The sequence below is a fragment of the Diabrotica undecimpunctata genome, chromosome 2, assembly GCF_040954645.1.
Source record: "Diabrotica undecimpunctata isolate CICGRU chromosome 2, icDiaUnde3, whole genome shotgun sequence".
Taxonomy (NCBI): Eukaryota; Metazoa; Arthropoda; class Insecta; order Coleoptera; family Chrysomelidae; genus Diabrotica; species Diabrotica undecimpunctata.
Window position 1 is genome coordinate 70,831,451 of NC_092804.1, and position 27,241 is coordinate 70,858,691.

General features: G+C 32.6%; 1 protein-coding gene across 2 annotated transcripts in view; it reads right to left on the reverse strand.

The window, feature by feature from the left end:
• Frl (formin-like protein) overlaps positions 1-27,241 on the reverse strand; it is a 268,117-nt gene that overhangs the window by 13,943 nt on the left and 226,933 nt on the right. For both annotated transcript variants that reach the window (XM_072523090.1, XM_072523091.1), the window contains exons 9-13: positions 23,697-24,060; positions 18,402-18,535; positions 15,151-15,443; positions 6,886-7,165; positions 5,512-5,786 (exon numbers count right to left, since the gene is read on the reverse strand). In XM_072523090.1, the coding sequence (XP_072379191.1) occupies positions 5,512-5,786; positions 6,886-7,165; positions 15,151-15,443; positions 18,402-18,535; positions 23,697-24,060 (1,346 nt within the window). The remainder of the gene's footprint in view (positions 1-5,511; positions 5,787-6,885; positions 7,166-15,150; positions 15,444-18,401; positions 18,536-23,696; positions 24,061-27,241) is intronic.

The following is a 27,241-nucleotide window of genomic DNA, read 5'->3' on the forward strand; positions in this document are numbered from 1 at the left end:
CCTCAAACCTAAGGAGATGGAGATACACACTATGTCATTCTATTTTCGAGACTGCAATCCATATGGGTCCACAGATTCAAGGTATGGAACAGACGTAATAAACTGCATAAGTTATAGAGGCGCAAAAGTAGACTCAGATCATTGCCTAGTGATCCTCAACATCGAGGGCCAGAATGTCAAACATCAGTAAAGAAAATAAAATGGAATGTGCAAAATCTGCGAGATGCGACAATTGCAGAACAGTACTCGGAAAACAGCACCAACAAGATAAGGAATAAAAACGTAAATGAAGAGGGCCAGACAGATATAGACTCCTACTGGAACAGTATAAAGGAAGATATTGAAGCAGCAGCAAAAGATGAAATAGGAACAGAAAATTGTGCTCGTAAACACACCACTTAAACAAGGAACTTAAATATATAGAAAACCTCAACAGAGAGAAAGAATTCAGAGCATTCTATAAGAAAGTTAACATCAACAGAAAAGAATTCAAGGCACCCACAAGCCAATGGAGAAGTCAGAATGGTGACCTATTAACAATAAGGAAAGATGTATTAAATAGATGGGTGGAATACTTTAACCAGGCATATAATATAATGGAATAAGAAGAAAACCTAGAAGAAGAAAGAGTTGATGTAAGCGGAACAGACGAAACGGAAACTGAACCACCAACAATTCTTAAAGTTTAAGATGCAGTTAAAAAACTAACCAGAAACAAATCACCCGGAATAGATAATCTCCCAGCTGAACTATATAAAGAAGGTGGCGACGATACTATAGTGGCACTACAGCAGCTCATATTCTCCCTCCCTCCAATCGCTCCCCAGTGATTGAAATATTGGATAACTTTACACCATACACAAAAAAGATATCTTTGAATGCTCTAACCACAGAGGAATTACGCTTCTAAATAAAGAGTATAAAATATTTTCCACAGTACTATGTTACCGTATGGCACCATATGCAGAACGAATAGTTGGAAACCAGCGAAGCTGGTTTCAAAGGTAGTAAATCGACAACTCATCAGATTGAATACCAAATCAGTTGGTAAATTTAACAAAACTAACTCTTGAAAAAGTTGAATGTAGAGTATGAATCCAAAGGAACTGTTTAAACCTTTTAAAACAAACAACGGGCTGCGCCAAGAACACCATTTCTCCTTTATACTATTCAATCTGGCTCTGGAGAAGGTAATACGTATCTCACAAATCACAACCATCGGTTGAATATATAATAAATCAGTGCACATCCTTGCATGTACTGATGATATCGATATGTTGGGAGAACGGAACACGCTGTACGAGAGGCGTATGTAGAACTAAAAGAGTCAGCTCCAAAAATATGTTTAATAATAAACACCAACAAAACGAACTATATGAAAATAAGCAAGCAACCGCAAATCTTACGACCACTTGTTATAGAAAACGACATCATTGAAGTACTGAACGAATTTGCATGGTCAACAGATGCCATTTTGGGCTCAATCTCCTTAAATTATATCGAGAAATACAAAAGTAAAACTCTACAAAACAATAATACGACCAGACCTAACATCTGGGTTAAAGTCCTGGACTCCAACAAAACGTAGTGAAAACATGTTAGGATATTTCCAAAGAAAAGTTCTAAGGCGAATCCATGTAGCAGTGAATGACAATGGAGTGTGGAGAAGCCGATACAACTTCGAACTTTATAGAATATGCCAGGAACCAGATATCGTAAAACGTATTAAGACGTCTGAGGTAGATAGGGCATTTAATGCGGTTGGAACAAAATGACCTAGTTAGAAAAACGCTTTTTGATAGACCCACTGGTCATAAGAAGACCCAGAACAAGGTTCCTTGATAACATCGATGAAGACATGATAAATATGGGAATAAGTGCTTGGCGAAGGAAGACGATGGATAGGAACGACTAGAGAGAAATTCTTGAGGCTAATGATCAAGATGATCCACATGGGTGAAACTGACGATACGTAAACTTATAGACCTCAAACTTCTACCACATGTTGAACATTCTTTTTCTTCTTAAAGTTACATCTCGCATAGAGATTGTCTATAATCATAGCTATGGTAAGTTTGGTAACTGCTGCTCTTAATAACTGTACTTAGCTGCAGTTAAACCATAGTTTTTATAATTTTTAATTCCGTATTTAGAGCAGTTAAGAGCAGTTCAGCAGTTAAACCATATTTTTTATAATTTTTAATTACGTATTTAGAGCAGTTAAGAGCAGTCAGCAGCATAATTACGTAACATCTTAGAGCTCGTAATTGAGATGCATAAAAAGGTCTTTATTAGCGAACACTTGAATGTTTAACAATATTTGTCGGATTTTAAATTCGTAATTTTTAATTTTTTTTTTTTAATTTTGGTTATTGTTATTTTAAAAACGCAGCTCGGTTTAACTTCCCTCTTTTTTGTACATTCTCTTACCCCTTATTTCTTCTCATTCAAATACAATTGGATGACAATTCGGCGATCACGGCAGTCTATATTTTTGATTTTTAATATTGCCATTAGTATTTTTTCTAGATTGCATGTTCGAAATTAATGAAATATCAATAAATATTCTGATTCAGATCTAGCGTCTATGAGAAAGCATTTTAATGGCAAAAAGTGCTTCCCTAAGTCCAAGTCCTCTAGGGATTCTTCTTATAATATTTTATAGTATTTTATGAATAACTCTCAGAATTTTCATGTTAGAATTATTATAAAAGTGAAAAACAATCAGTGCTGGGGAACTACTCTCATCTTATATACTTCAATGAAAAGGTTTAAAAGTGGGTATGTTTCTAAACTTCATAAACCCGAAAAAAGAGAATCCTAAAAACTTTTTTTTAAATTTCATACTGAATTCGATATCAAGTATTAAAAACGACTGTTGGAAGAAAAAACAATAAATACTCTAAATATTTTACTAATGTAAAAACTAGTTTGACTCTGTCTTGCTATGAGAACACACTGCCGACAATTAAATGTTTTCAGTAATGTCGGATTTTATAGTTTCGCTCGTAGATTGATGTCACCAAATGAGTGAGTCCTCTTGAGTAAGTACTCTTTAAAAAGGCCATCTTGTTTTTTTTTTAAACTTTTTAGCATATTTTTCGTTCTCTCTTCATCATCGATTCATGATTCATGTTGACTTAGCATCTTTCATATTTTTTCCTATTATTTTATTGTTTGTATTTTATTTTATTTTCTCCCTTATATTTTCTTCTTTCTTCCACCAGCTCGAAGATTAGTCGGTAGATGATCGGTAAGCATCTACTGTTTTTTTTTCTTGAACTTGTTTTCAGTTTATTTTTGCCTACCTCCAGTAATGTTTTCTGAATATTGATTCATTTGACGCCAACGCAAACATTTTAGCTTTATTGTTTCCTGTATTCCCGCATCAACAGAACATTGCGTAACGCCACTGGAAGAAAGATTTCAAACTAAACTGCTAGAAGGTTTCAAATGACTGGCTTAAGAGCAAGAAGACGTTAATCTCATTAAGTACTAACCAGGGAACATCGCCTATTAAGAAGCCTATGGGCTTACAAACACTGCAACTGGACAATCAACGAATGGAAAACTGTTTATTTACAGATAAGTCTAGATTTCGTATAAACAATTCCGATGGTCGTATTTTGGTTTGGAGGAACGAGGAGAGAGGTATAATGAACATTATAGGTTGCCTACAACTGCTTTTTTGGGAGGCTCTTTTTGCGTTTGGGGTGGTATTTGTTTTGATGGCCGCACCGACTTAGTGGTTCTGACAAATGCTGCGATGACGGCTTAGAGATACAGAGATATGGTTGCAGAACCAATTATTGTACCATTTGTGGATGCAAAAAATCTGAGAAAGTTTTGTCCTTTTGGCAATGCCCGTCCCCATCGTGCAAGAATTGTGAACGGAAGATTACAGTATCAGGGTATTGACAGAATGGAGCGGCCAGCCCGGTTACCAGATATGAACTGCATAGAACATGCCTGGGCCGCTATGACATGACATATAAATGTGTTAGATAATCCTGTGAATGCGTTTCAACAGTTAAGTGAAGCTGTGAAGCACATATGGACAATTTTGTATCAAATTTTTTTGAATGCATTAATTGAGAGTATGCCTAATAGATTAAGAAATTTAATTCGTTCACGTGATGGTCAAGCAAAATATTAGAATTTTTTATTTAATTTTAACACAATTTTATATTACTTTAATTCAATAAATTGTTTTTCTTGTTAAAATATATTTTTTTTGTTTTTGAAGTTATACTTCTATACGCGCGCTCCACGTTGGAAATTTGTATGGGAGTGAATCTGTGAAATCATTACATATGTAAGATAATGAGTAAGAGAGAGACAGAAGATATATTTTCTCTCTCTTCCTCTCTCGAATATAAAAATGTTCCTTTTGTATATATAATTTAATATTATATATATTATATAAAGATATATATACATATAATATTATACATATAATAAAATATTTATTAATATTATTATTTATGTGACATGTTTTGTATTATTTATTAAATGTTCATAATTATACCTATAGTCTTTTGTATTTCAAAATAATAATCTCAATAAATCACTGTATGATCCAGAACTGTTAATTTTGAAATACATTCGTGTTATGTCCTCGGTGGTATAGTAGTCAGTATCCCCGCCTGTCACGCGGGAGACCGTGGTTCGATTCCCAGTCGGGGAGGACTTTTTTATTAATATTATTACATTATTGTCATTTTTAAATACTTATGGATATTGCATTTTAATTTGTATTGTATTATTATATGGAATTATGTTGCACTGTATTGTAGTGTATTTTTTTTATGTATATTATTGTCATTTTTAAATACTTATGAATATTGTAGTTTAATTTGTATTGTATTATTATATTAATACCAAAATAAACAATGAATTTTACTGCAGAGTATGTGTAAAAAAATTTTTGCATTCAACTCCTTTCATACATATATGAAAATAAAAATATACATTTTCATCAAAATATTGATTCAATCCTTCATTGTTAGTAAGTTGTTATTAATTCTGTTTCTCTTTCTGCTATGTCTTACCTATAGCATTACATATGTAATGATTGTGAAGATTTACTCCCAAATAAATTTGTAACGGCGAATGCGTGTATAGAAGTGTAACTTCCACCGGCAGTCCCACTGGACTGCCACACCCGTTTTTTTATTATTTATATTTCAAGAAATATATATAATTTTCTAACTATAACAAACGATAAAAACAGTGTATTTATCTTTGTACTGCATAAACTTATGTAGTGTGTTAGACAAGAAACAGTTTAAAACACAACAGCAGTCGCTGTAACAACCAGACATATCGACCATATATACAATAACATTAAAAAGACACTCTAAAATGAATTATGATCTAGGGAATGTAATTAAGCTGAAGGAACGATTTAAAAATGCTGATGTTATTAATTCAGTATAAATTAAATTAAATGAAATGAATTAATATTAAATTCAGTATTTTAAATTAAGTTAAGTTTAAAAAATACCTTACCTTAAATGCTTTGACAAATCTCACCAACAACGAAAAGAAGGTATTTGCATCCGTGGTTCTTGGAGATTCTGCGAAATACTCGACACATTCCCTAAAAGCCTCCTGCGCCATTTTGGCGTCGCTCTTCAGTCTTCTAAGTTTGTCTTCTGCATTGGCAAGGAAATCTCTAACGACTAGACTATGACTACCTCTACCCCGAATTTCTGCCTCTTTTCGAACAGCTTCCATGCCCTTTTCCAATTCATTGACATCTGTGTTGATGTTTTCCAGAGAAACTGTGAGAATTAAAACAATTTTAATGGGGAGTAAAAATAATTGTAGATAATTATAAAGTAATTTGAGTATGTTTTTTGTATATTTTTACCGAGGATAGACAAAAAAGAGAAGTATTAGCTAATAAGAGTACTACTGGGAAAGTACTGTTGATTTCAATCCTGTTTTTCTTCCTGTTTTTTTTTTCACCAGCTTTTCAATAACTTTATTACTTTTTCATTGTCGATAATAATATTCTAGAACGTTAGAATATCAAATTTTTTGTGGCATTTTAAAGTAATTACTATTTTAATGGGAATAAGCCACAATTGAAGGTTAAAATAAGTTTATTGACGTTTTAATCTCCACTTCGAAAATCATTTTCAAAATACCAGTATTTGCGAACCATTTTCGAAGTGGAGATTGAAACGTCAATAACTTTCAATTCAATAATTTTAACCTTCAATTGTGGCTTATTCCCATTAAAATAGTAATTAAGGTAAGTAAGAAATAATCACAGTTGGATGTAATTCTGAATCCAGAGTAGTTGCAACCGAGTAGTGAGTTGTACTTTGAAACGCTCGGGTTGGGTATCCGCATATTATGTAGTGCATCGCCTATTTTTCTGTTGCACAGTCGCAATCAGGCCTCTGACATATTTCACCTAAGTAAAGACTGGCTCCTAGCTCTGCACCTTTCGTAACCTGCCCGGACTCTATTTAAAGTGATCCACATTTTGCAGATAAGTGAATCCAAGCGGAAGAACCTTGTAGTCCAGTAAAACGTGCTGCTCGGTATTGGCTAAGTTCCCCATTAAGTATATTTGATTATTTAAACAACTTTAATTATAACATAAGGGAGCCTTCTATTTAATATTAGATGCAATTTGGTACAACAGAATAGGAAATAATAAGCTTTTCCTGTATTTAAAATGAATTTCTGCAATAATGACAATAAAATAAAGTATAATAAAACAGTGATATTTAACATAGTACAAAACGTTGTATTCTGTCGATTATCCTACGAATTTCACCCATTGTTGACAGGTAAATTTATAAAAATGTCAGTGCTTTGAGTTTTCTGTTAGAACTTAAATTAATAAAACAATTTCTAGCAACTTACCTACTGCTGCTTTCTCTATATAATGAAGCTCGCTATCGAAATTTAGCAGTTCCGGGAATTTTTGCCGTATGGTGGCAACAATGTAATGTAAAAGGCACAAGCGTTTATCAGTCGACTTGGTATCCAACAAAGTATCCAAAGATTGGAGTTTAAAACCATAAGCTGGTCCACGTTTACTACTATTTAGGTAGTTGCCAAAGGCAAGGATTATTTCTAACACAGATCTGAGTTTCTTTGAGTTTTTCACTGAATTCGAGCCTGATATGATTGCATGCATTTGCTAAAATGTAAGAAGAAGTAACAATTAATATTATATATATATATATATATATATATATATATATATATATATATATATATATATATATATATATATATATATATTGTTATGATATGTAAAATCAAGAAAATATTGGTTTGTTTAAAATATTTCAAAGTTCAACAAAAAATTAAAATAATTCAGAAAGTATAACCAACAAACATTTCTAAGAAGGAAAGTTATTAAATTCTTGGATTATCTGTACTAAACAAAAAGTAAGCTTTACATAAATTATTTCTTTGTAATACTTCAGTTGACCCGCATAAGTTTAAGTGAAACAAAAGACAAATTGAAACGGGTTTTTACAAATACATTAGTGCAGTGATTAAAGACAATAGAAGATATTTTAGAAAGAGGTTTTTGTTAGTTTTAAGAATTATAGAAAATAATATTTGTAAATAAGTTTTAGGAAATTTTATAATTATAGGTAAAAATTTGTTTGTTATCGAAATGAAAAAATGGGGAATTGTGACGAGTTTTGATTGGCGGAGATTGAAAAAGGTGGGATAAGGAAAGTTTAGCTAGATTGAGGAGAGAGAAAATATAGTTAGTTGGTTTTCCAAGTCTGTAAGAGGAACAGAGATTGTTCTCTGGCGGTTCCTGAAATGTAGCAAGCAGTAGTGTGGAATGTTAGTGAGTTTTTGTGGAGTTAGTGTATCTGACAGGAGCTGAAGCAGCAAAATATTGTAAGTCATATTTCTCTACTTATATTCCAAGAGTCACTGTTCAGGCCAACGAGAGATTCAGTTTATCGTAAAGAGAAGATATTCCAAGAGTCATTTTTCACTCGGGCCAACGAGAGATTCAGTTTATCGAGAGGAGAAAAGGCTATCATAATTTGAATGATTTGTGCTTTTGAAGGAGATCATTAAGGACGATATACTTGCAACAATCTGTGTAAGATTGCTGATTACATAGGGAGCGGTTGAGAGGAGATAATACAGTCTATAAGGAACAAGGATTTGGACCACTCATCATCAGAGAGAGATATTTTGTTTTCTGCAGTTTTTTCTTTTATTGATCACACAATTTTTACACTTAATTTAGAAAGGATATAAATATTTTGATTAGGAGAGTTAGAATAGTTCGGAATTTTGAGATTTCAATTAATATTGTTTGTACCATTAAATTTGATTGTTCTCGTATGTAGAACAAAATTTTTTGAGAATCATTATATGAGATTTGTTTATTGAAAACTTTTGAGTGTGAATTATTTCATTATTTTTATTTCAATATATAGTGTTAGATCATATGTGTTTTTTATTATTCCGGTATTCTCTGGACCTTACCTTTCACATGTAATAGCATAGATATTGAAGCACGAATTTAACCCTGAGATAAAAGAATTAAAAATTGTGATAGAGTCATAATCATATCATTTAAATAATTTTAATTAATCAAAAAAATTAATTAGCTAATTATTGCTTGGCGCACCAAGACTTTAAATATCACAATAACTGGCTTCCAAAACGTGGGGCTTGAAAATATCGCAGCTTTACATTTGAAGGAAGGGAAAGAGATCTGGAATAAGTACAGGTAATCCAGAGATAAAAACATATAACATTGAGGGAATTTGAATTTGAAAGTATTTTGACAATTTTTCCAGGGAATATAAATTTGATTTATTGATTGATCGTAGTTAGTGGATATTTACTGCTATTGAATTATTTGATTTTATTTTCTTTACCAATCATACATTTGATATTTATTTTGAATTATTTGAATTTTACTGATTGCATATTTGATATTTGTCGTGAAAATTTAATACATTTGGGGAGAAATATTGTCGTGTTCTGAAACATATAGAGTGTTGTAAAATTTCACATTTGGCGGGGACAAAAACAATAACAAAAAGTAACAACATGTCGACCACAAGGAGTCAAAGCAAAATGCAAGAAAGGAAGGAGGATAACAGAGAAGAGGAAACAATTATTGATGAAGGATCGGATAATGAAGGAAATGCTACAATAATGGAGGAAAGAAAAGAAACAGGGATGCTGGAAAAATTATTAGAAATGATGCAAATACAGACACAAACAATAGAGAAAAACCAAATTGTAACATCACTAAAAATGGAAGAAAACCAACGGGAAACAAGGCTAGCAATAGAACAAAAATTAGAAGAAAATGATAGAAAAATGGAAAAGCGTTTTGACAAATATGAAAATGAGGTAAAAGTCTGTTTAGAAAAAGTCAGAGAAGAAACAGAGAGGAAACTAGAGATGCAGAGAGAAGAAATAGAAACTAAAATGAAAGATATTAAGACTGTACAGAAAAAAGAATTAGAACAGTTAGAAGAAAAATTTGAAATGGCGCTACAAGAAGACAGGAAGGAAATAGAAAGAAGATTAAAGCAAAATGAAAAACAAATGGCAGAAATTGAACTAAGAGGGGTAGAGAGAAAAGAAGTTATCATCCATGGAACAAGCGAGTCGAAAATACAATTTGGCGGGGATATTCGGAAAACACACCCAGTACCGTTTGTTAAAAATTTGAAAACCAAATTACAACATATTAGATATTTTGACGATTGCAAAGAAACAATTAGAAACCATTTGAAAGAAGGAGCAGCGTTATGGTATGAAAGCAAGGAAGATGAGTTTGAAAATTGGACAGATTTTGAAAATAAATTTCTCAACTATTTCTGGGGAAAAAATAAACAGAGAGAAATCAACCAAGAGCTACAGAATGGAAAATATCACGAAAAAATGGGAATATCTGAAGAAAGATATGCTTTGCAGATATATAACAATTCAAAATATCTAGAATACAAATATTCTACCGAACAGCTGGTAGAAATGATCAGCAGACATTTTGAGGAAACGTTGGAAGACCACGTGATTTTGAGAAATTATCAAGATATTGATAGTTTGTGCCAATTCCTTCAATTAAAAGAAGCAAAAAGAAAAGAAATGAGAAATAGAAGACAACATGACCAATATAATGGACCGGAAAGAAGGTATTCATCAAATTATGACCAGAGAAACCGACATCCCAGATCAACAAACGAATATAGGCCGAGAAATTACAATAATTACAATAGACAACAAAATTACGATAACCGGAATGATACACAAAATAGAACAAATGAAAATCACAACAGGAATAGAGATGCACAAAATCCTCCGAATAGGAATACTAACGAACAAGGGGACGATAGAAATAACCAGAGCTTCCAACAACAAAATAGAAGGGAGATGAATCATGTAGCAATAGGAAACGACAGACAAATTTCTAATTCTAATCTAATATTTTTAGATGCATTTATAAAACATAAAGCGATTAAAATTGTGATTGATTCTGGATCGGAGATATCGCTAATCAATAAAAAAATAGTAAAAGAATTAAATTTGGACAGATTTGTGTATAAGATTCCTAGGGTTGATTTAGTGGGTGCAAACAATAAAAATTTGACGACAGTAAACGAAGGCTTGGGAGTACAGATAAGAGTGGGAAACAAATTCCATATTATGAAATGTGTGGTGATTGAAGATTTAAATCATGATATGATAGCGGGAATTGATGAATTGAGGAAAAAAGATATCACCATCAATTTTTCGGAAAATAAACTGGAAATCAGAGCAGAACCAGACAACACAGGAGAAGAAAAGCAAACAGATAGGAAAACAAATTCTGGAAGGATCAATGCACAGGAAAAACGCGAAGAAATCGATATGACTGTAGAGGATAAACCGAAAGTACAAGAACAAGATCTAACAGAAAAGAAAAAGAGAAGGAAGAAAAAGAAGAAGAGTTCGAAAAGAAAGCAGGAAAATAAGATGGAGACCAGAGAAAAACAGGAAATAGAAGGTACAGAAGAATTGTTGGCAACCGACGATAAAACAGAATGGAAGCAGGAAGAAAAAAAAGGTATCATCAGAGAAGTGAAAGGAATAGAAACATGGTGCTCGGAATACCAAAGGGAATTAGAGGATAAAAAGAAAACAGAAGAAAAAATGGCACTGATGGACGAGAATCCAGAATTTTGTGAAGAAGTATTATGGACAGTGAACACATGTGAACAAAAGGTGGATGAAAGAAAAATAAATTGTGGAAAAAACATGGAGAAGGAAATAGAGAAGATTTTAGGAAACCATGGAGATTTTGTTAATAAAGTAAATCAAGTGGTTAAAAATTATGAACTTTCTTTTAAGGGAAAATACTTGGAAAAATTTAAAACGAAAATATATCCAATCCCGTATAAAGACAGGCAATATACGGGGTATTTTAACATTCACGACATCTATCAATATCATGAATAGATTTTAATAACATAGTGAAATGATTTGATCCTGGAAAACTTTTGTCATTTTAAAATTTAACAAAGAGTTTTCGGCAGATCAAATGGCGGGGATTTTTTATGATATGTAAAATCAAGAAAATATTGGTTTGTTTAAAATATTTCAAAGTTCAACAAAAAATTAAAATAATTCAGAAAGTATAACCAACAAACATTTCTAAGAAGGAAAGTTATTAAATTCTTGGATTATCTGTACTAAACAAAAAGTAAGCTTTACATAAATTATTTCTTTGTAATACTTCAGTTGACCCGCATAAGTTTAAGTGAAACAAAAGACAAATTGAAACGGGTTTTTACAAATACATTAGTGCAGTGATTAAAGACAATAGAAGATATTTTAGAAAGAGGTTTTTGTTAGTTTTAAGAATTATAGAAAATAATATTTGTAAATAAGTTTTAGGAAATTTTATAATTATAGGTAAAAATTTGTTTGTTATCGAAATGAAAAAATGGGGAATTGTGACGAGTTTTGATTGGCGGAGATTGAAAAAGGTGGGATAAGGAAAGTTTAGCTAGATTGAGGAGAGAGAAAATATAGTTAGTTGGTTTTCCAAGTCTGTAAGAGGAACAGAGATTGTTCTCTGGCGGTTCCTGAAATGTAGCAAGCAGTAGTGTGGAATGTTAGTGAGTTTTTGTGGAGTTAGTGTATCTGACAGGAGCTGAAGCAGCAAAATATTGTAAGTCATATTTCTCTACTTATATTCCAAGAGTCACTGTTCAGGCCAACGAGAGATTCAGTTTATCGTAAAGAGAAGATATTCCAAGAGTCATTTTTCACTCGGGCCAACGAGAGATTCAGTTTATCGAGAGGAGAAAAGGCTATCATAATTTGAATGATTTGTGCTTTTGAAGGAGATCATTAAGGACGATATACTTGCAACAATCTGTGTAAGATTGCTGATTACATAGGGAGCGGTTGAGAGGAGATAATACAGTCTATAAGGAACAAGGATTTGGACCACTCATCATCAGAGAGAGATATTTTGTTTTCTGCAGTTTTTTCTTTTATTGATCACACAATTTTTACACTTAATTTAGAAAGGATATAAATATTTTGATTAGGAGAGTTAGAATAGTTCGGAATTTTGAGATTTCAATTAATATTGTTTGTACCATTAAATTTGATTGTTCTCGTATGTAGAACAAAATTTTTTGAGAATCATTATATGAGATTTGTTTATTGAAAACTTTTGAGTGTGAATTATTTCATTATTTTTATTTCAATATATAGTGTTAGATCATATGTGTTTTTTATTATTCCGGTATTCTCTGGACCTTACCTTTCACATGTAATAGCATAGATATTGAAGCACGAATTTAACCCTGAGATAAAAGAATTAAAAATTGTGATAGAGTCATAATCATATCATTTAAATAATTTTAATTAATCAAAAAAATTAATTAGCTAATTATTGCTTGGCGCACCAAGACTTTAAATATCACAATAATATATATATATATATATATATATATATATATATATACATATATATTCATATTTATAATAATGTTTGGTTTGGTAAAACACAGTTTTACCAACCAATGTAAGTATAAATAAAGTGATATAAGGTTGAATGCTCGAATAAATGAATTTTAATTAAATAAAAGGCAGATATCGAGCACAGTTTTTATTAAATCTTGCCCAAGTACTTTCGCTCCTAGAGCATCTTCAGGGGCATTTCGTCAAAATTAGGCTATTCAGAAATATATGGTGAATGATAAACATTAACTGATACATTTACACAACACGAGACACAAGACAAACAGTTTAAAATTATTATAAATACGAAGAAGCTACATATTGGGTGACATCAGGAGAGATAATGATGGAACTCTAGGAGCGAAAGTACTTGGACAAGATTTAATAATTTAGTAAGACACTTTGAGACAGAGCTAGAAGTACAGATATATGACGATATATAGATGCACGATGGAGAATATCAAGGACTGGGTAAGAAATGGAAGAGTAGAATGTAACGATCATATAAGCCGAATGACGACAACAAATAGAGTAGTAAAGACGGCAAGAGACGGTTCCCCAATAGGAAGACGATCAGTAGGAAGACCACGAAAACGATGGAACGACAACTTACTGGAGGCACATTGAAAAACATATAGTCATGTCTACATAAAAAAAGAAGAAGATCTAATTGAAGAACATTGAACTATTATACAAAAGTACCAAATATAAAATCAATTACAAGGAAACAAGTCATGAAAAATACTGTAGAGTATCGGCAAAACTTTAAGGTGAATATTAGGAATGCGAAAGAGTGAGAGAAATTTGCAAATATTAAAGTGAAATAGCACTTAGTTTCTAAAATTAGGAATTTCTTAATAAATAAGAAATATACTGTTGCCAAAAGTGATATTATCCTCTTATTTATAACTACCAAGAAACACCACACAAGTGTGTTTTTGATTAGATATACTAACAAAACGTAAACATGTTGCCCCATAAAACAGCTATTTTCAAAAATGTTTGTACTATTATGAATAGTTTTAATTACACTTTCAGATATAAATGGCAAGTAAGAGTTACTTCGACATTATAGATAGCTATAAGTTTATTAAAAATACAGGTCTCGTGTAAGTCGATTTAAAGTAACTTTCTAAGTAACATGTAATATTTCTTGGAATATTTTAATGTAAATGTTGTCAAATTGACTGTGATATTATTTTACATGGGATTAAACCACAATGACTGTAATGAGAATTACATTTGTTTTGACGGTAAGAAGAATCCATAAGCTACGGTTTGTTAGAACAGTGCGCAGGGCACAGCATACACGTGCAGCAGAATCTGTTGTACTCGACTCACGGCAGTTTTGGTTGAGTCGGTTTGTTAGATTAATTCGCATAAATATTTTGTTGCTCTAAAAACAAGTTTAGAAATTAGTTCACGTTTATTCTCTCAAAGGTTGTATGTTTAAAAAAATTAATTCTCGCAAACTTAACGCAATAATTTTATTACTCCAAGAAGAGGGGAAGAAATGTTGATAACGTTAAATCTAAATAAAGAAATAAAAATGTAAACGAAATTTTTTCATGTCTTAATACAGAAGGTGCTTTTAAATTAATAGTGAAAGAAAGATTGTTTTAAAACGAGGAAAAATTTCGAGAATATTTTAAACTTTCCAGATATTTATTTGGAACTGTCTTACAATTTGTTCTAGATCCACTAGTCTTATCTTCCTCGGAAGGGGAATAAATTTAGTAGACATCACTTAATTATTACAATAATAATAACTATATAAAAATACAATTATAATTTCGGTATAGATTTGTACGCTTTGAGCTCAGCTGAACGTTTGCGTCCAAATCAAATCGCAGTTGATTCCAGCGCACACCGTCGACGTACACGGCTATCGCTCTGCAGTGCGCGCAGCTCAGCAGAACCTAACAAACCGTTATCATAAAGAACCATTTCTTTGATTTTGACGAACGTACGCGGCGTTCGACTGACTGTGAGTTATGCGTCGCTCACTGTTCTAACAAACCATAGCTTTAAGTAAATGAATTGATATACTATTGATGCAAAATAAAAAATGTGGTGGTAAGAAAAAAAAGACAATAATTATTGTTAAAGCAATATGTGAAAAAGAATAACTGTTTTAAATTAGTATAATTTATGCTTTGAACTTACAGGTGTAACAAGATGTAGATTATCATAAAAGTTGCCTATATAGCTCATAATAGACAATTTCGCTGATATCCTTTCGACTTTCGTTAATTGAAGTAAGAACTTATCTTCATCTGTTAACATATTCACGTTCTTCTTTTCAAACTGATACTCTCTATACGCTTTAGTTTCTTGTTCGGTGGGCACCATCCTCTGAAGAAGTTCTACATTTTCTAAGGAGAGTTGTTTCAGGTCTAGCATATTTATTGCGTTTATTACTTTGTCAGGTGTCATTTCCAGTTTTCGCCTAGATATTGCTAAAATGGAAAACAGATATAAAAATATTAATTAAAAAACGTTACTATATAAAAATTACGAAGACATAGGATTAACTAAAGAACATTACTATTAAAAATAAATCCAGTTTGGCCAATTCTACTACCTCTAGGTGTTCTCTTTTAGTCTGAACTCTGGTGTATTTTTTGTCTAAAACATAACCAAAACATTTTCGAACAAATAAAAAAATTAATATAAACAACAAAACGAAAATTAAAGTCGATAATGATTTAGTATAGATGTTCAATACTCTTTAACTTGGTAATGGATATAATTATTGAAGAAATTAAAAAGGCAGGACAAGGATACAACCTGGAGAGAAAACAAATAAATATTCTTTGTTATGCAGTCGACGCAGTACTGATCTCATATAACGAAGATCATCTACAGCGAATAGTACTCGAATAAGTCTCGAGATTCGAGTATCTGGAAGTAGAAATATTATTACAGGAATTAATATTAAACTCAACAGTACTCCGGGTTGAACCGCGTCGATTATCATTGCGCCGAGTTTTCGACATCCTTTTGAATGTCTTCTTCAGGGCTTCCCAGGTCTCAATCTCCCGAGCCACCAGACATTACTACACTGATCACTAACCAATGCATTACTGGTACTGGGAACAGAAGACGGTTCATTTATACCTTCGATGGTGACTTGGTTTGGGTGGAGGTTGGCGTGGGGGTTAGCGTGGGTATTGGCGCGGAGTTTGGCGCGGGGGTTGCTGCGAACTTTTCTGACAGTATTATTTTGATTGAGATTGAGATTTGATTGATCGTCCGCTCCACCTGTCAGTAGTATCCAGCGCTAAAGTCCAAACAAATGGACCACCTCAAAGATCTGTTATTAGTTCAACACTATTCTTAGTAGCGATCTTCGAAAACTTTCCAAAACTTGTTAAGGTGAGATTATACGCTGATTATTTAGTTATATATTCAAGGGGAAACATATTCTTACTATACAGAAAAACTTAAATCACCTTGAAAACTGGTGTGGGATTGCAATTTTTCTACAGCCAAAACCAAATGTATTTTATTTTCAAAAAAACGGCACTCTAGAAATTCAGATCTTTAGTTATATGGAAACAATTTAACTTATCAACTTATGTGGAACACTTAAAATTTTTAGGAATGATCTTTGATAAGAAATTATCTTGGAAATACCATATTATGAAAATTAAGCAATCTTGTCAATCTGGTCTCAATTTATTGCGAACACTGGGCAATCGTAATTGGGCTCAGATTTTAAAAGTTTGATTAATATTTACAAATCACTAGTACAATCAAAACTTGATTATAAATCAGTTGTATACTCATCTGCAAAGAAGACACTCTGCTAAACTAGAAGTCATACAAAATACATAACTAAGATTAGCTACAAGAGCATTCTTTACTAGCCCCATTAAAAGTCTACAATGTTTAACTGGGGAACCACCTTTAAATTTCAGAAGAATGTACTTATCATTAACATACGCATCATCCATATGTGCGATAAAATCGCATCCCACTTTCCATCATACTATCGCTGAACGTTTCAAAGAAACTTATATAATTAAAAAAAGGTCGAACCCTCGCTTTTACGAGAGAATCAGAAGATATCACTCTCTCATAATATTCAATTCTCAAAATTTTTTGATTAGACAAATACAGTCACACCTCCTCCCTGGACCTTTCCTTCTGAAATATGTGATCTAACTCTTTCTAAATACAATAAGCTTAAGACCCCCCATTCAACAATTATTCAATCAATTTACTACAACATACATTCTTTCCTAGTGGTTGGTTTGGTTCATCCAAAACTATTGATGGTGTGGGATCAGCAGTTATAGCTCCGAACATTGTATTACAGTTTAAATTATCTTCCACTTAAAGTATTTACTCTGGAGAACTATACTCAATTCTGCAAGCCCTCATTCAGATATGTACCCAAAAAATTCCAAATTCTGTCATTTCTGTACCGACTCTTAGTGCGTTATATACGATAGAAAAGTTGTATACAAGTAATCCTATAGATATTTTAATAACAGAACAATTACATTTACTAAACAACGCGAGTCAGTAAGTACGCTTTATATGGGCTCCATTACAAATTGGATTTCAAGGAAAGGAAAAAGCAGATTTTCATGCCAGAGAAGCAATACACAGTGCCTCTTCAGTGTTAGTGAACTTAGTGTCCGTTTCCGACTACAAATCCTTCCTTAAAAAGAAAGTGACAAATTAATGGGAAAACGAATGGAATCTTTCACAATCAACTTTACACATCGTAAAGCCATCAACCGAATCTTAGTGCGAGATAAACTTAAATAGCCAGCTGTTTGTTAACCTAAACCATTTGCGTCTAAGTCATAGATAGCAAACTAACTCACAGCTACCTAATCTCCAAATCAAATCGCCATATTTGTGACTTATGTAACTGCGACATTAAAGTAATACATATAGAGTGTCCTAAATATCTAACCTAACCTAACCTAAACATATTAGTAAAAGACAAAAACACTCAATATCTAACAATATAAAACCAGTCTTAGTAGCACATTGTAAATTTACAAATATGTTGAATTACATTCATACCTAATTGTGAACCTACTAATTAATCAAAAATACTGTTTAGATTTAAGTATCCATGTATTAATTATAGTACTAATTATTTATAAACTTTTATTATAAACTATGAATTCAAGACGATAAATCAATTTAATGAATATTAAAAAGACGTGTTGGTTCGCACAGTTAGTTAACATGAATTTCTATTAACAGCCAATATCGCAGAAAATTAGTTATCAGTAAAGGAATATTTGTTTTCAGAGTAAAAAGCTTATACAAATACAAGTTTCCTGTTTAGTTCATGTTTCTGTGATTATTTTCTTAAAATTTCCGTGAAATATGCAGTTAATGACATACAAGTTTAAATCTTAATATATGATATAACGCTATTTACTTACCTATATTTCTTAACCTAGTGTGTTCTAATAAAGTGATATGTTCTGGTTTCTTTCCTCTCTTACTGGGGAATGTGTGTAGTCCATCCGTTTCATTTACACCGTTCGACATAATATTTGTACTTCCAATCTTAAATCTAAAATTGTGCAGTTTTAATTATAATCTAAAGAAATATTTAACGTGTATAATAAAATTTCTGTAAAGAATTAACAGGTAACGTTAGTTCGTGTTGAAAGACACAAAAACTGTACTTAATGTAAGATGTAAGAAAAATGACGGGCAAGAACATTGTTTAAATTTAAATCATTTTTATGATTAAAATCATGAACATATTTTAAAAATAAAATCATTCACCTTAATTTTAATTATACCAAAGGTATTTTTGTATTAAGGCACTACCATATCCAGATCCAGTTAAAACGTATTTTCGTTATATTCTTCTTAGTAACGATCCGATATCGATGAAATGACCAAAAAAATGTGCTTGCTTGAAAATAAAATATTTAATAAAAAAGTTAAAAAAAATTGTTTTGTATTTGGGTTTTGTGATTCTCCACTAAATGGAAAATCGCCGTCGCAAGCTAATTTTATGTAATAAATTTTTAATATTTTTAAGTTTTCTGTATCAATAACGATATATTATTAGATATTCTTGGCACGTCACTGAAGCTCAAAACTTCAAAAGACAGTCCCCTGGTACGTCCCTTTTCCAGAATTATAAATCTTGTTATAAATTGAAAAAGACAGTCAAGATTTGATTTCACGTCCAAAGTGTCTATGTATCTGTTTATACGTATTTCGCCCTAATAGGGCTCGTCAGAACAGCTATTCATAGGCTTTCTCAACGTGAAAAATAAATCTTTTCTGTCTTTAAGAAGCAACAATAAAATGGCTTCGATATGGACGCAATAGCGACATCTGATAATAAATCCGTAAAATAGTTTCGAAACACAATTCAGATTTCTTCTTTAATCTGAGCCTTCTAAAAATTGCAAGGCAAAACCGACCTTGATAAAGATGTTAATAGAGACATGAGGAATCTAAAATTTGCATTCCACGACATGTCTCCTCAACTAAGAAGAAATCCTTAGCGAATTGGTTTCTTGTACTCATACAGAGTAGATCCGAATAAAATGAAAAAGACAGTCAAGGTTTGATCGTCACAGTCACGTTGAGAAAGCCTATGAATAGCTGTTCTGACGAGCCCTATTAGGGCGAAATACGTATAAACAGATACATAAATACTTTGTACGTGAAATCAAATCTTGACTGTCTTTTTCTTTTTATTCGGATCTACTCTGTATGAGTACAAGAAACCAATTCGCTAAGGATTTCTTCTTAGTTGAGGAGACATGTCGTGGAATGCAAATTTTAGATTCCCCATGTCTCTATTAACATCTTTATCAACGTCTGTTTTGCCTTGCAATTTTTAGAAGGCTCAGATTAAAGAAGAAATCGGAATTGTGTTTCGAAACTATTTTACGGATGTCTTGTTATAAATATTTATTTTTTTGTGGTTAATAACTGAATAAAAATATCCAAATATCCAAAATAATCGAAATAAAAAAACTGATAAGCATCACCATTATATTTAAAAAAAAAATTTAATTAAAATATCTATTTGCAAATGCTGTCCTCGAATTATTCAAACAGTCTCCTGTTAAGATTTGAAAACCGCGCTGAATCAAATTTTGTTTTGGTGCGGGACATTTAGATCGTGGAACGGAACGCAATCGGTGTGAAGTTCATTCTGTTGTGGAAATAAGCGGGCAACCGCTATTTTGTTTAGTGCTACTACTGCGTCTGCTGGTGACGTTAGTGAAAACAGTCCCCTGGTAGGCTTTTTTTACTATTTGAAGAGTTTTAATAACGACAATTTGTTTAAAATAATTAATTATCTAGTATGTAGCCAGCTGTTTCTTTAATCTGATATGTTTAAATAATGTTGTTTTATAGTATTATCCTTATATTATCTCATGCCCTTAAAACTTTTCTCGGGATCATTCATACACAAATTTACAAGAGTTTCAGATGATCGAAATTCTGAGAACAACTTAAATTGACGAACAAGACTAGCGAATTATCTCAGAACTATATTGGCACTAAACGGCAACAATTGAAATAGTGTACACAACGTCCGACGATATACGAATCCGACGAGGAGTGAGACAAGGTTGCGTCTTACCATCACTATTATTTAATCTGTATTCGGAATCTATATTCAGAGAAGTGTTACGATAAATAATGTTTTCATATTTAACCTGTAAACATGTTATTATTCTAAACAAGAATGTTCTCGTAGATTCTCTGAAACCTGTCTGGTGCCCCTTTTCTTCGAGAAAGGTCAACACCGCTGCGAGCCACGATGAGACCGGTCTTCCTCCATGGTGTTCGAGCCAATTCAGGTCAACATCTGTCTGCTTCGAGGGGATTCCAGAACTAACGGCTGTTTGGTATAAATACGGGAATTTTCATTGTGAGACAGTCGAAAATAAATTGTTGTATCGAATAAGTTGTATAATAAATTAATATAAATTATTGTGTTTTTAATGAATTAGAATAAGTGTAGAAGACTGTAATAAATTAGAATAAGTGGAAATAAAGATTAAATAAACTAAGTGTTAGAACATTTTTATGATAAATAAAGTTAATAAATTAGACTAATAAACTCAGTACAGAAGCATTAGACGAGATCCAAGGTTGAATCAAGATTAACGGAACCAGCATAGACAACATCAGGTACACTGATGATACCGTGCTAATAGAAAGCAACGCACAAGAACTACAAAATATAATAAATGAGGTAGTTCGACATAGCGAAATGTTCGGTTTAAATCTAAACGTTTCCAAAACCAATTCCAGTATTTTCAAAGATACCAACAAACGTACATTTGAATGACAGTAAAGGGACAAATAATAGAACAAGTAACTTTTACAAAATATTTGGGAGCAAATATGAACAGCCTGTGTAACCCAAAAAAAGAAAACCTATCAGGAATCTAACAAGCGAGGAAAACACTCATAACATGAAAACTTTTTTACAGGATTAGACCTTAGTCTAGAGCTCAGAATCCGAATGATCAGATGCTACGTTTTCTCTTTTTTTCTGTATGGCTGTGAACGTTGGACAACGGACTCTTAAACAGAAAAAAGAATAGATGCCTTTGAAATGTATATATACAGACGGATGCTGAGAATTACATGGATACAAAAAGTTACCAACGGTGAGGTACTTTGGCGCATGAATAAACAAAAAAATACAATTATCACGATTATTAGATATACCATTTTTCAAAGTAAAAACGTTGCACGTCACAATTTATATAAAGTGACGTCACTTATATTTAAAATTTCCAAAACGTCAACCTTAGAGTTCAAATTTTCATAACACAGCTAATAATACGAAACCCATACGGAACTGCTCGATCTTTCATAGGCGTCAACATGGTATAATAATCAGAAAAATCATCATTATATTGGGAATTTTAGAATTATAGTGATTACTGTAACCAAAAACATTTGTTATTATTAATAATATAAATTTTATGAAATGACTCTTTACGTCTAATATTCCACAAAATAATAATTTTAATTAAATAGATTAGACAATTATACGCAACTGATACGGGAATACTTCAAATTTTAATGACAGTTCAGCGGGTGGCAAAATTGTATAAAGTGTTACCGCTTTTTTAGAGTAAGAATTTTGTTTATGGTTTGACTTCTTACACAATTTGATGAATTGAATTGTATCTATAAATACATATTAAATTTAGATTAATAGCTTTAAAAACTAATTTATTGTTGTGTATTGTGATTTTGCTATACCAAAATAACTAAATAGTCTGTAGAAAGCTGATAAGCTTTCATATAAGATAGATTATTTTGAACAAGAAACAATGGCGGGACGTTTTTACTATTAATGCTCTAAAATTTAGAATATATAATTTTGTATTAAAATGTTTTCTTATGTATTTTAGTGTGTTGCAGTAGTCTTAAAACTAAGTGTATTTACTGTTAATATAATATTTTAACAAATAGTTGACATTTTAAAAATTCCTCACTTACTAACTATTCTGATGTTTTGGCAACGCTGTGGGGTTCTGACGTCGTAAATCTTGAATGACGTGCAATCATTTTTATATGAAAAATTCTATATGTTATCCAACATATCTGGATTTCTTCTATGTAATCCATAATATACCGACTGCATCATGGCTTTTATCTCGCAGATAATCACTTTTTCTCTTTTAGTCAACAGATGTACTGTACGTTGGATTCATTTAGATTTTACCTAACTGAAAAATCCGTTTTCTTTGTTTGTTTGTATTCTAGGTTACACTGTTGCCAAATATTTTACTAGTATCGAAATAGATTCCTCTGGCTGATATTACCATGGCATCCCAATACTTAAGCTGCAGGAGCCTACTTGTCCAAATGATAGCGGTGAGAACGTTAATGAGTTTTTTAAATGAAATAAAAAAAAATGAGACAACGAGCTGAGAAAAATTTTCATATTTATTGAAACAAACCAGTTTTCCCGGAAATAGAAAGGCGAAACTATAACAGAGTCTGTTTCGCCTGAATATGGATGCACTGGATATCTTTTTTTTGCACTATTTATATATAAAATGTCTTTAAACAAATGTTGTATTAGTAATAGTCGTAATACCGTGAAGACGATTGAGTAAAAATTATTAATTATTTATTTGGTTTTGGGTATTGACTGCTATTAATATTTGCATACTCCAATAAAGTTTTAAAAGATTTTATAGATAAGTTTTTCAATTTCAATATTTGGATTTTTGCTAAATACCGTTGCTACATCTGATTTGAATATTTTCCTATTTAATAAGTGATTCTTATATCTTTTGTACATTTGTGTATCTGATATTTATTTAGTGTCTCTGGGAATTCTCTGAGTAGAATTTAATATTTTTTAATTACAAACCACAATAGTTAACCCTGAAGAAATTTTGAATGTGGAATAAATGCAGGAAGTAATATAGATTTTGCGAATTATGTCATTTATAACTGTATAATATAAAAACATTTTGTGGAGCACTAAAAAAATTAATACTAAACACTGTACTGTAATAATGTGTGCTGCGCTGTGTAATATAAATAAAACATTAATGAAATGATCGAACTATAGTGATTAATATGACAATATGTGGAAGTGGTAGTGCCTTAGTATGTATTTTTTAAAACCCTCTTCGTCTATTTATTTTTTGCTTACATTTACAGTCCTACAGCAATTTTTAAAATGTTCATAAAATTGATATGCAATAATTTACCTTTCTTCAAAGTCATTAAAGTCAATACAAGAATGTAATCTATCATCATCTAATTCATTAAATATTGTCCCTCTGACTTGGTTTGGTTTCAGGGCTATCCAATTGACAGTGGGTAGCTTGTATTTAGTCTGAACTTTCCTTTTAATAGTCATCGCTCCATCCGGAGCCTGCATAAAACCAGCTGGCGGCGGCGGAATATTTGGGCCTCCCCCGGATCTTAACGGTGGTGGGGGCGGACATGGTGGTGGCGGTGGAGCAGCAGGAGCGGCGGGAGGTGGTGGACATGGAGGCGGACAAGGTGGAGGAACTGGAATCTTTGGAGGTTCTTGTGGTTGCTGTTTGGCAAGATCGGCGATGCCAGGCACTAAAATGAATTTTTAAATAAGTTTAATTATAAAACCAAATTATAATTCATATGGATCCCAAGGCAATAATTGCAACTAAATTTATTTAAGGATTTGAGAGGTTATAAAAACTTGGAAGATAAAGACGACGAAAACAAAATTTTAAAAGAATTAGTATTTAAAACATCTTAAAGAATAATAAAAGATACAAAATATATCTTGTACCGGCACACATATTAGTCAATTGCTACTCATGATTCTGGTAAGGTCATTGCGACGATGTTTAGTGACATTTATGTTAATTGTGTTAGCAAGGTACGTGCATTTTTGTCTGACAGCAAAAAACAATACAAAATATTACACTGCTTAAATTTGCTAAATACTTCTTTTGATATTATCTTTTACAAGTCATTCTGTTAAAACAAATGATATTAAACAATTAAAAAATAATTTTACGTAAGAAAGTTTAAAACGAAAATTATTATTTATTCAAAAAACATTGCATCAAGTGGTTCCCTGAAATACCTAACTTGATAATTTCTTAAAATTATTATCCTTCTCAAAATGAAAAATTCCTTCGCGATCATATAACGACCTCTTATGTCCTCAACATGACTGCCATTCTTCTTCTTCATGTGCCCTCCTGTCCGTTCCGAACGTTGGCAATCAACATGGCTATTCTGACTTTGTTTACGGCAGATCTGAATAGTTCAGCAGATGACAATCCGAACCATTGCCGCAAGTTTTGGAGCCACGAGTGTCTTCTCCTCCCTGGACCCCTTCTGCTGTCTATTTTCCCTTGAACGATCAGCTTTAGTACTCTATATTTATTATATCTCATAACGTGACCCAAGTATTCCAACTTTCTTTTCTTTATACTTATTCCTACCTCTCTCTCTTTACCTATCCGGCGTAGTACCTCTTCGTTGGTCACGTGCTCAGTCCAGGATATACGTAATATACGTCGGTAAGCCCACATTTCGAAGGCCTCCACTTTTTTCATCAATGTTGCGGTCATTGTCCACGCCTCCATTCCATATAACAAAACCGGGAATACATAACATTTCAGAAGTCGAATTTTGAGAGGTAGGGTGAGGCTTTTAGAGGTGAAAATTTGCTTCATGCTAGTGAACGATGCTCTTGCCTTTTCTACTCTTATACGTATTTCCTTCGCTTGATCCCAATTTGAGTTAACTGTTGTTCCCAAGTAGATGTACGAATCCACGTGTTCAATTCTTTCATTGTCTAATATCAGTTGCTGTGGTGGTTGTTGGGTTTTGCTTACTAACATCCATTTGGTTTTTGTGATATTTAGTCTGAGTCCGTATTGTGCACTTGTTTTTTGTATCTTACTCATTAGGCAACTCAGTTCCTCCATGCTACTTGCTAGAATCACAGTGTCATCAGCATACCTTATGTTATTAATTATTTCTCCATTTATCTTTATGCCTTCTGTGCTTTCCTCCAGCGCTGTCTTAAATACTTCTTCTGAGTATATAATAAAGAGAATAGGAGACAAGATACAGCCCTGTCGAACCACTTTCTTGATCTCAATTTTATTGGTCAATGTGGATCCTACTGTTACGATAAATATACTGGCCTAACTTTTATGACTAATTATTCTGTTTTATTGTAGAAATTTCGGTGGAAGTCTAGATTCAAATTATGGTGAATTCTCCAACTTGATGTTCTCGACTATTCCAGTATATCAGGATTTCGTATATAAATACAACATTTTTATATGGAGGGCCAGTTAATTCTCAACACCCGCGCTCGCGAATTTGTTACGTACGAATATAATAAATTATTGTCAGATAAGTTAATATAAATAAAGAAATAAATTAAATCCGTAAGTGTTATAAATATTGAACCTTTTAATAAATTTACAACAAATGGTGTCAGAGTGAGATCGAACATAAATTAGACTTATAATAATAATACAAGTGAATACGTAAAATAAATTGTGAAAATGGCTACGATTTATGAGCTCACAGTGACGAATTTAAGAAGACATCTCGAAGACAGAGAATTAGCTTCTACCGGAAAAAAGGCTGAGTTAGTCCAACGACTAAAGAACGCTTTGCTAGAAGAAGGACTAGATCCAGAAACTTATATATTTGAAGACAAGCATGATGCTGTCCTCTCGTCGATTTCGAAAGTTTCTGGTGATGTAGCCAAAGTTTCCGGCGACATCGCATCATTGGAGAACAAAGTATCCGGCGACATCGCTTCTTTAGAAAGCAAAGTTTCTAACGAGATTTCTTCTCTGGAAAGCAAAGTTTCTGCTAACATCTCTAAAGTCACTTCAGAGATATCTGCTCTTGACGATAGATTGTCTTCGTTAAAAAACCAAGTTGCTGCCGATATGTTGGCCTTCGAAGAAAAGATATGGAAAGAGATGGAAAGGAAGATGGAGGAAACAGGGACAGCAGAGAGAGGTAACAATCCGATTACAGTGGAGATAAAAGAAGACGAGACGAAATTTAAGTTGGAGACACGGCCGAAATTTGAAGGAAGTGGAGGTTCTATTCATGTTAAAGTCCCAACTTTCGACGGAAAATCATCATGGAACAACTACATGAAACAGTTCGAATCAGCCGCAAGAGCAAATGGATGGTCTGAAAAAGAAAAGGCTGTAAACCTGACTATCGCCCTTCGAGGAGATGCCTTAGATGTGCTTCAGACCATAGCCGTAGAGGAGACCGATGATTTCGAACAACTGAAGAAGAGGTTAAATATGCGATATGGCCACGAACATTTGGAGCATGTATATCAGTCACAGCTTAAAAATCGTAGACAGAAGAAAGATGAGGCTCTTCAAGAATATGAGGTAGATATTGCCAGATTAGTACGATATGCTTATCCAACAGCTCCCGAAGACATGATGGAAAAATTGGCCGTTCAAACGTTTATTGATGGTCTTCGTGATCATGAAATGCAGAGAACACTGCGATTAGCTCGTCACAAGACGCTGGTTGATGTCCTATCCGCCGCCCTCGAATACGAGTCAGCTACGCAGGCCTCTGGCGGGTACAGTAAAGTTAGGACTGTAAAAGAGGAAGGAGATGAAGATAAACTTGACCAGCTCGTTAATATGATGAAAAGCATGACATACAAGAAAACGAAGACCATCAGATGCTGGAATTGTGGCGAAATAGGACACGTACGAAGCTCCTGTAAGCACCCTAGGTACGACGCAAA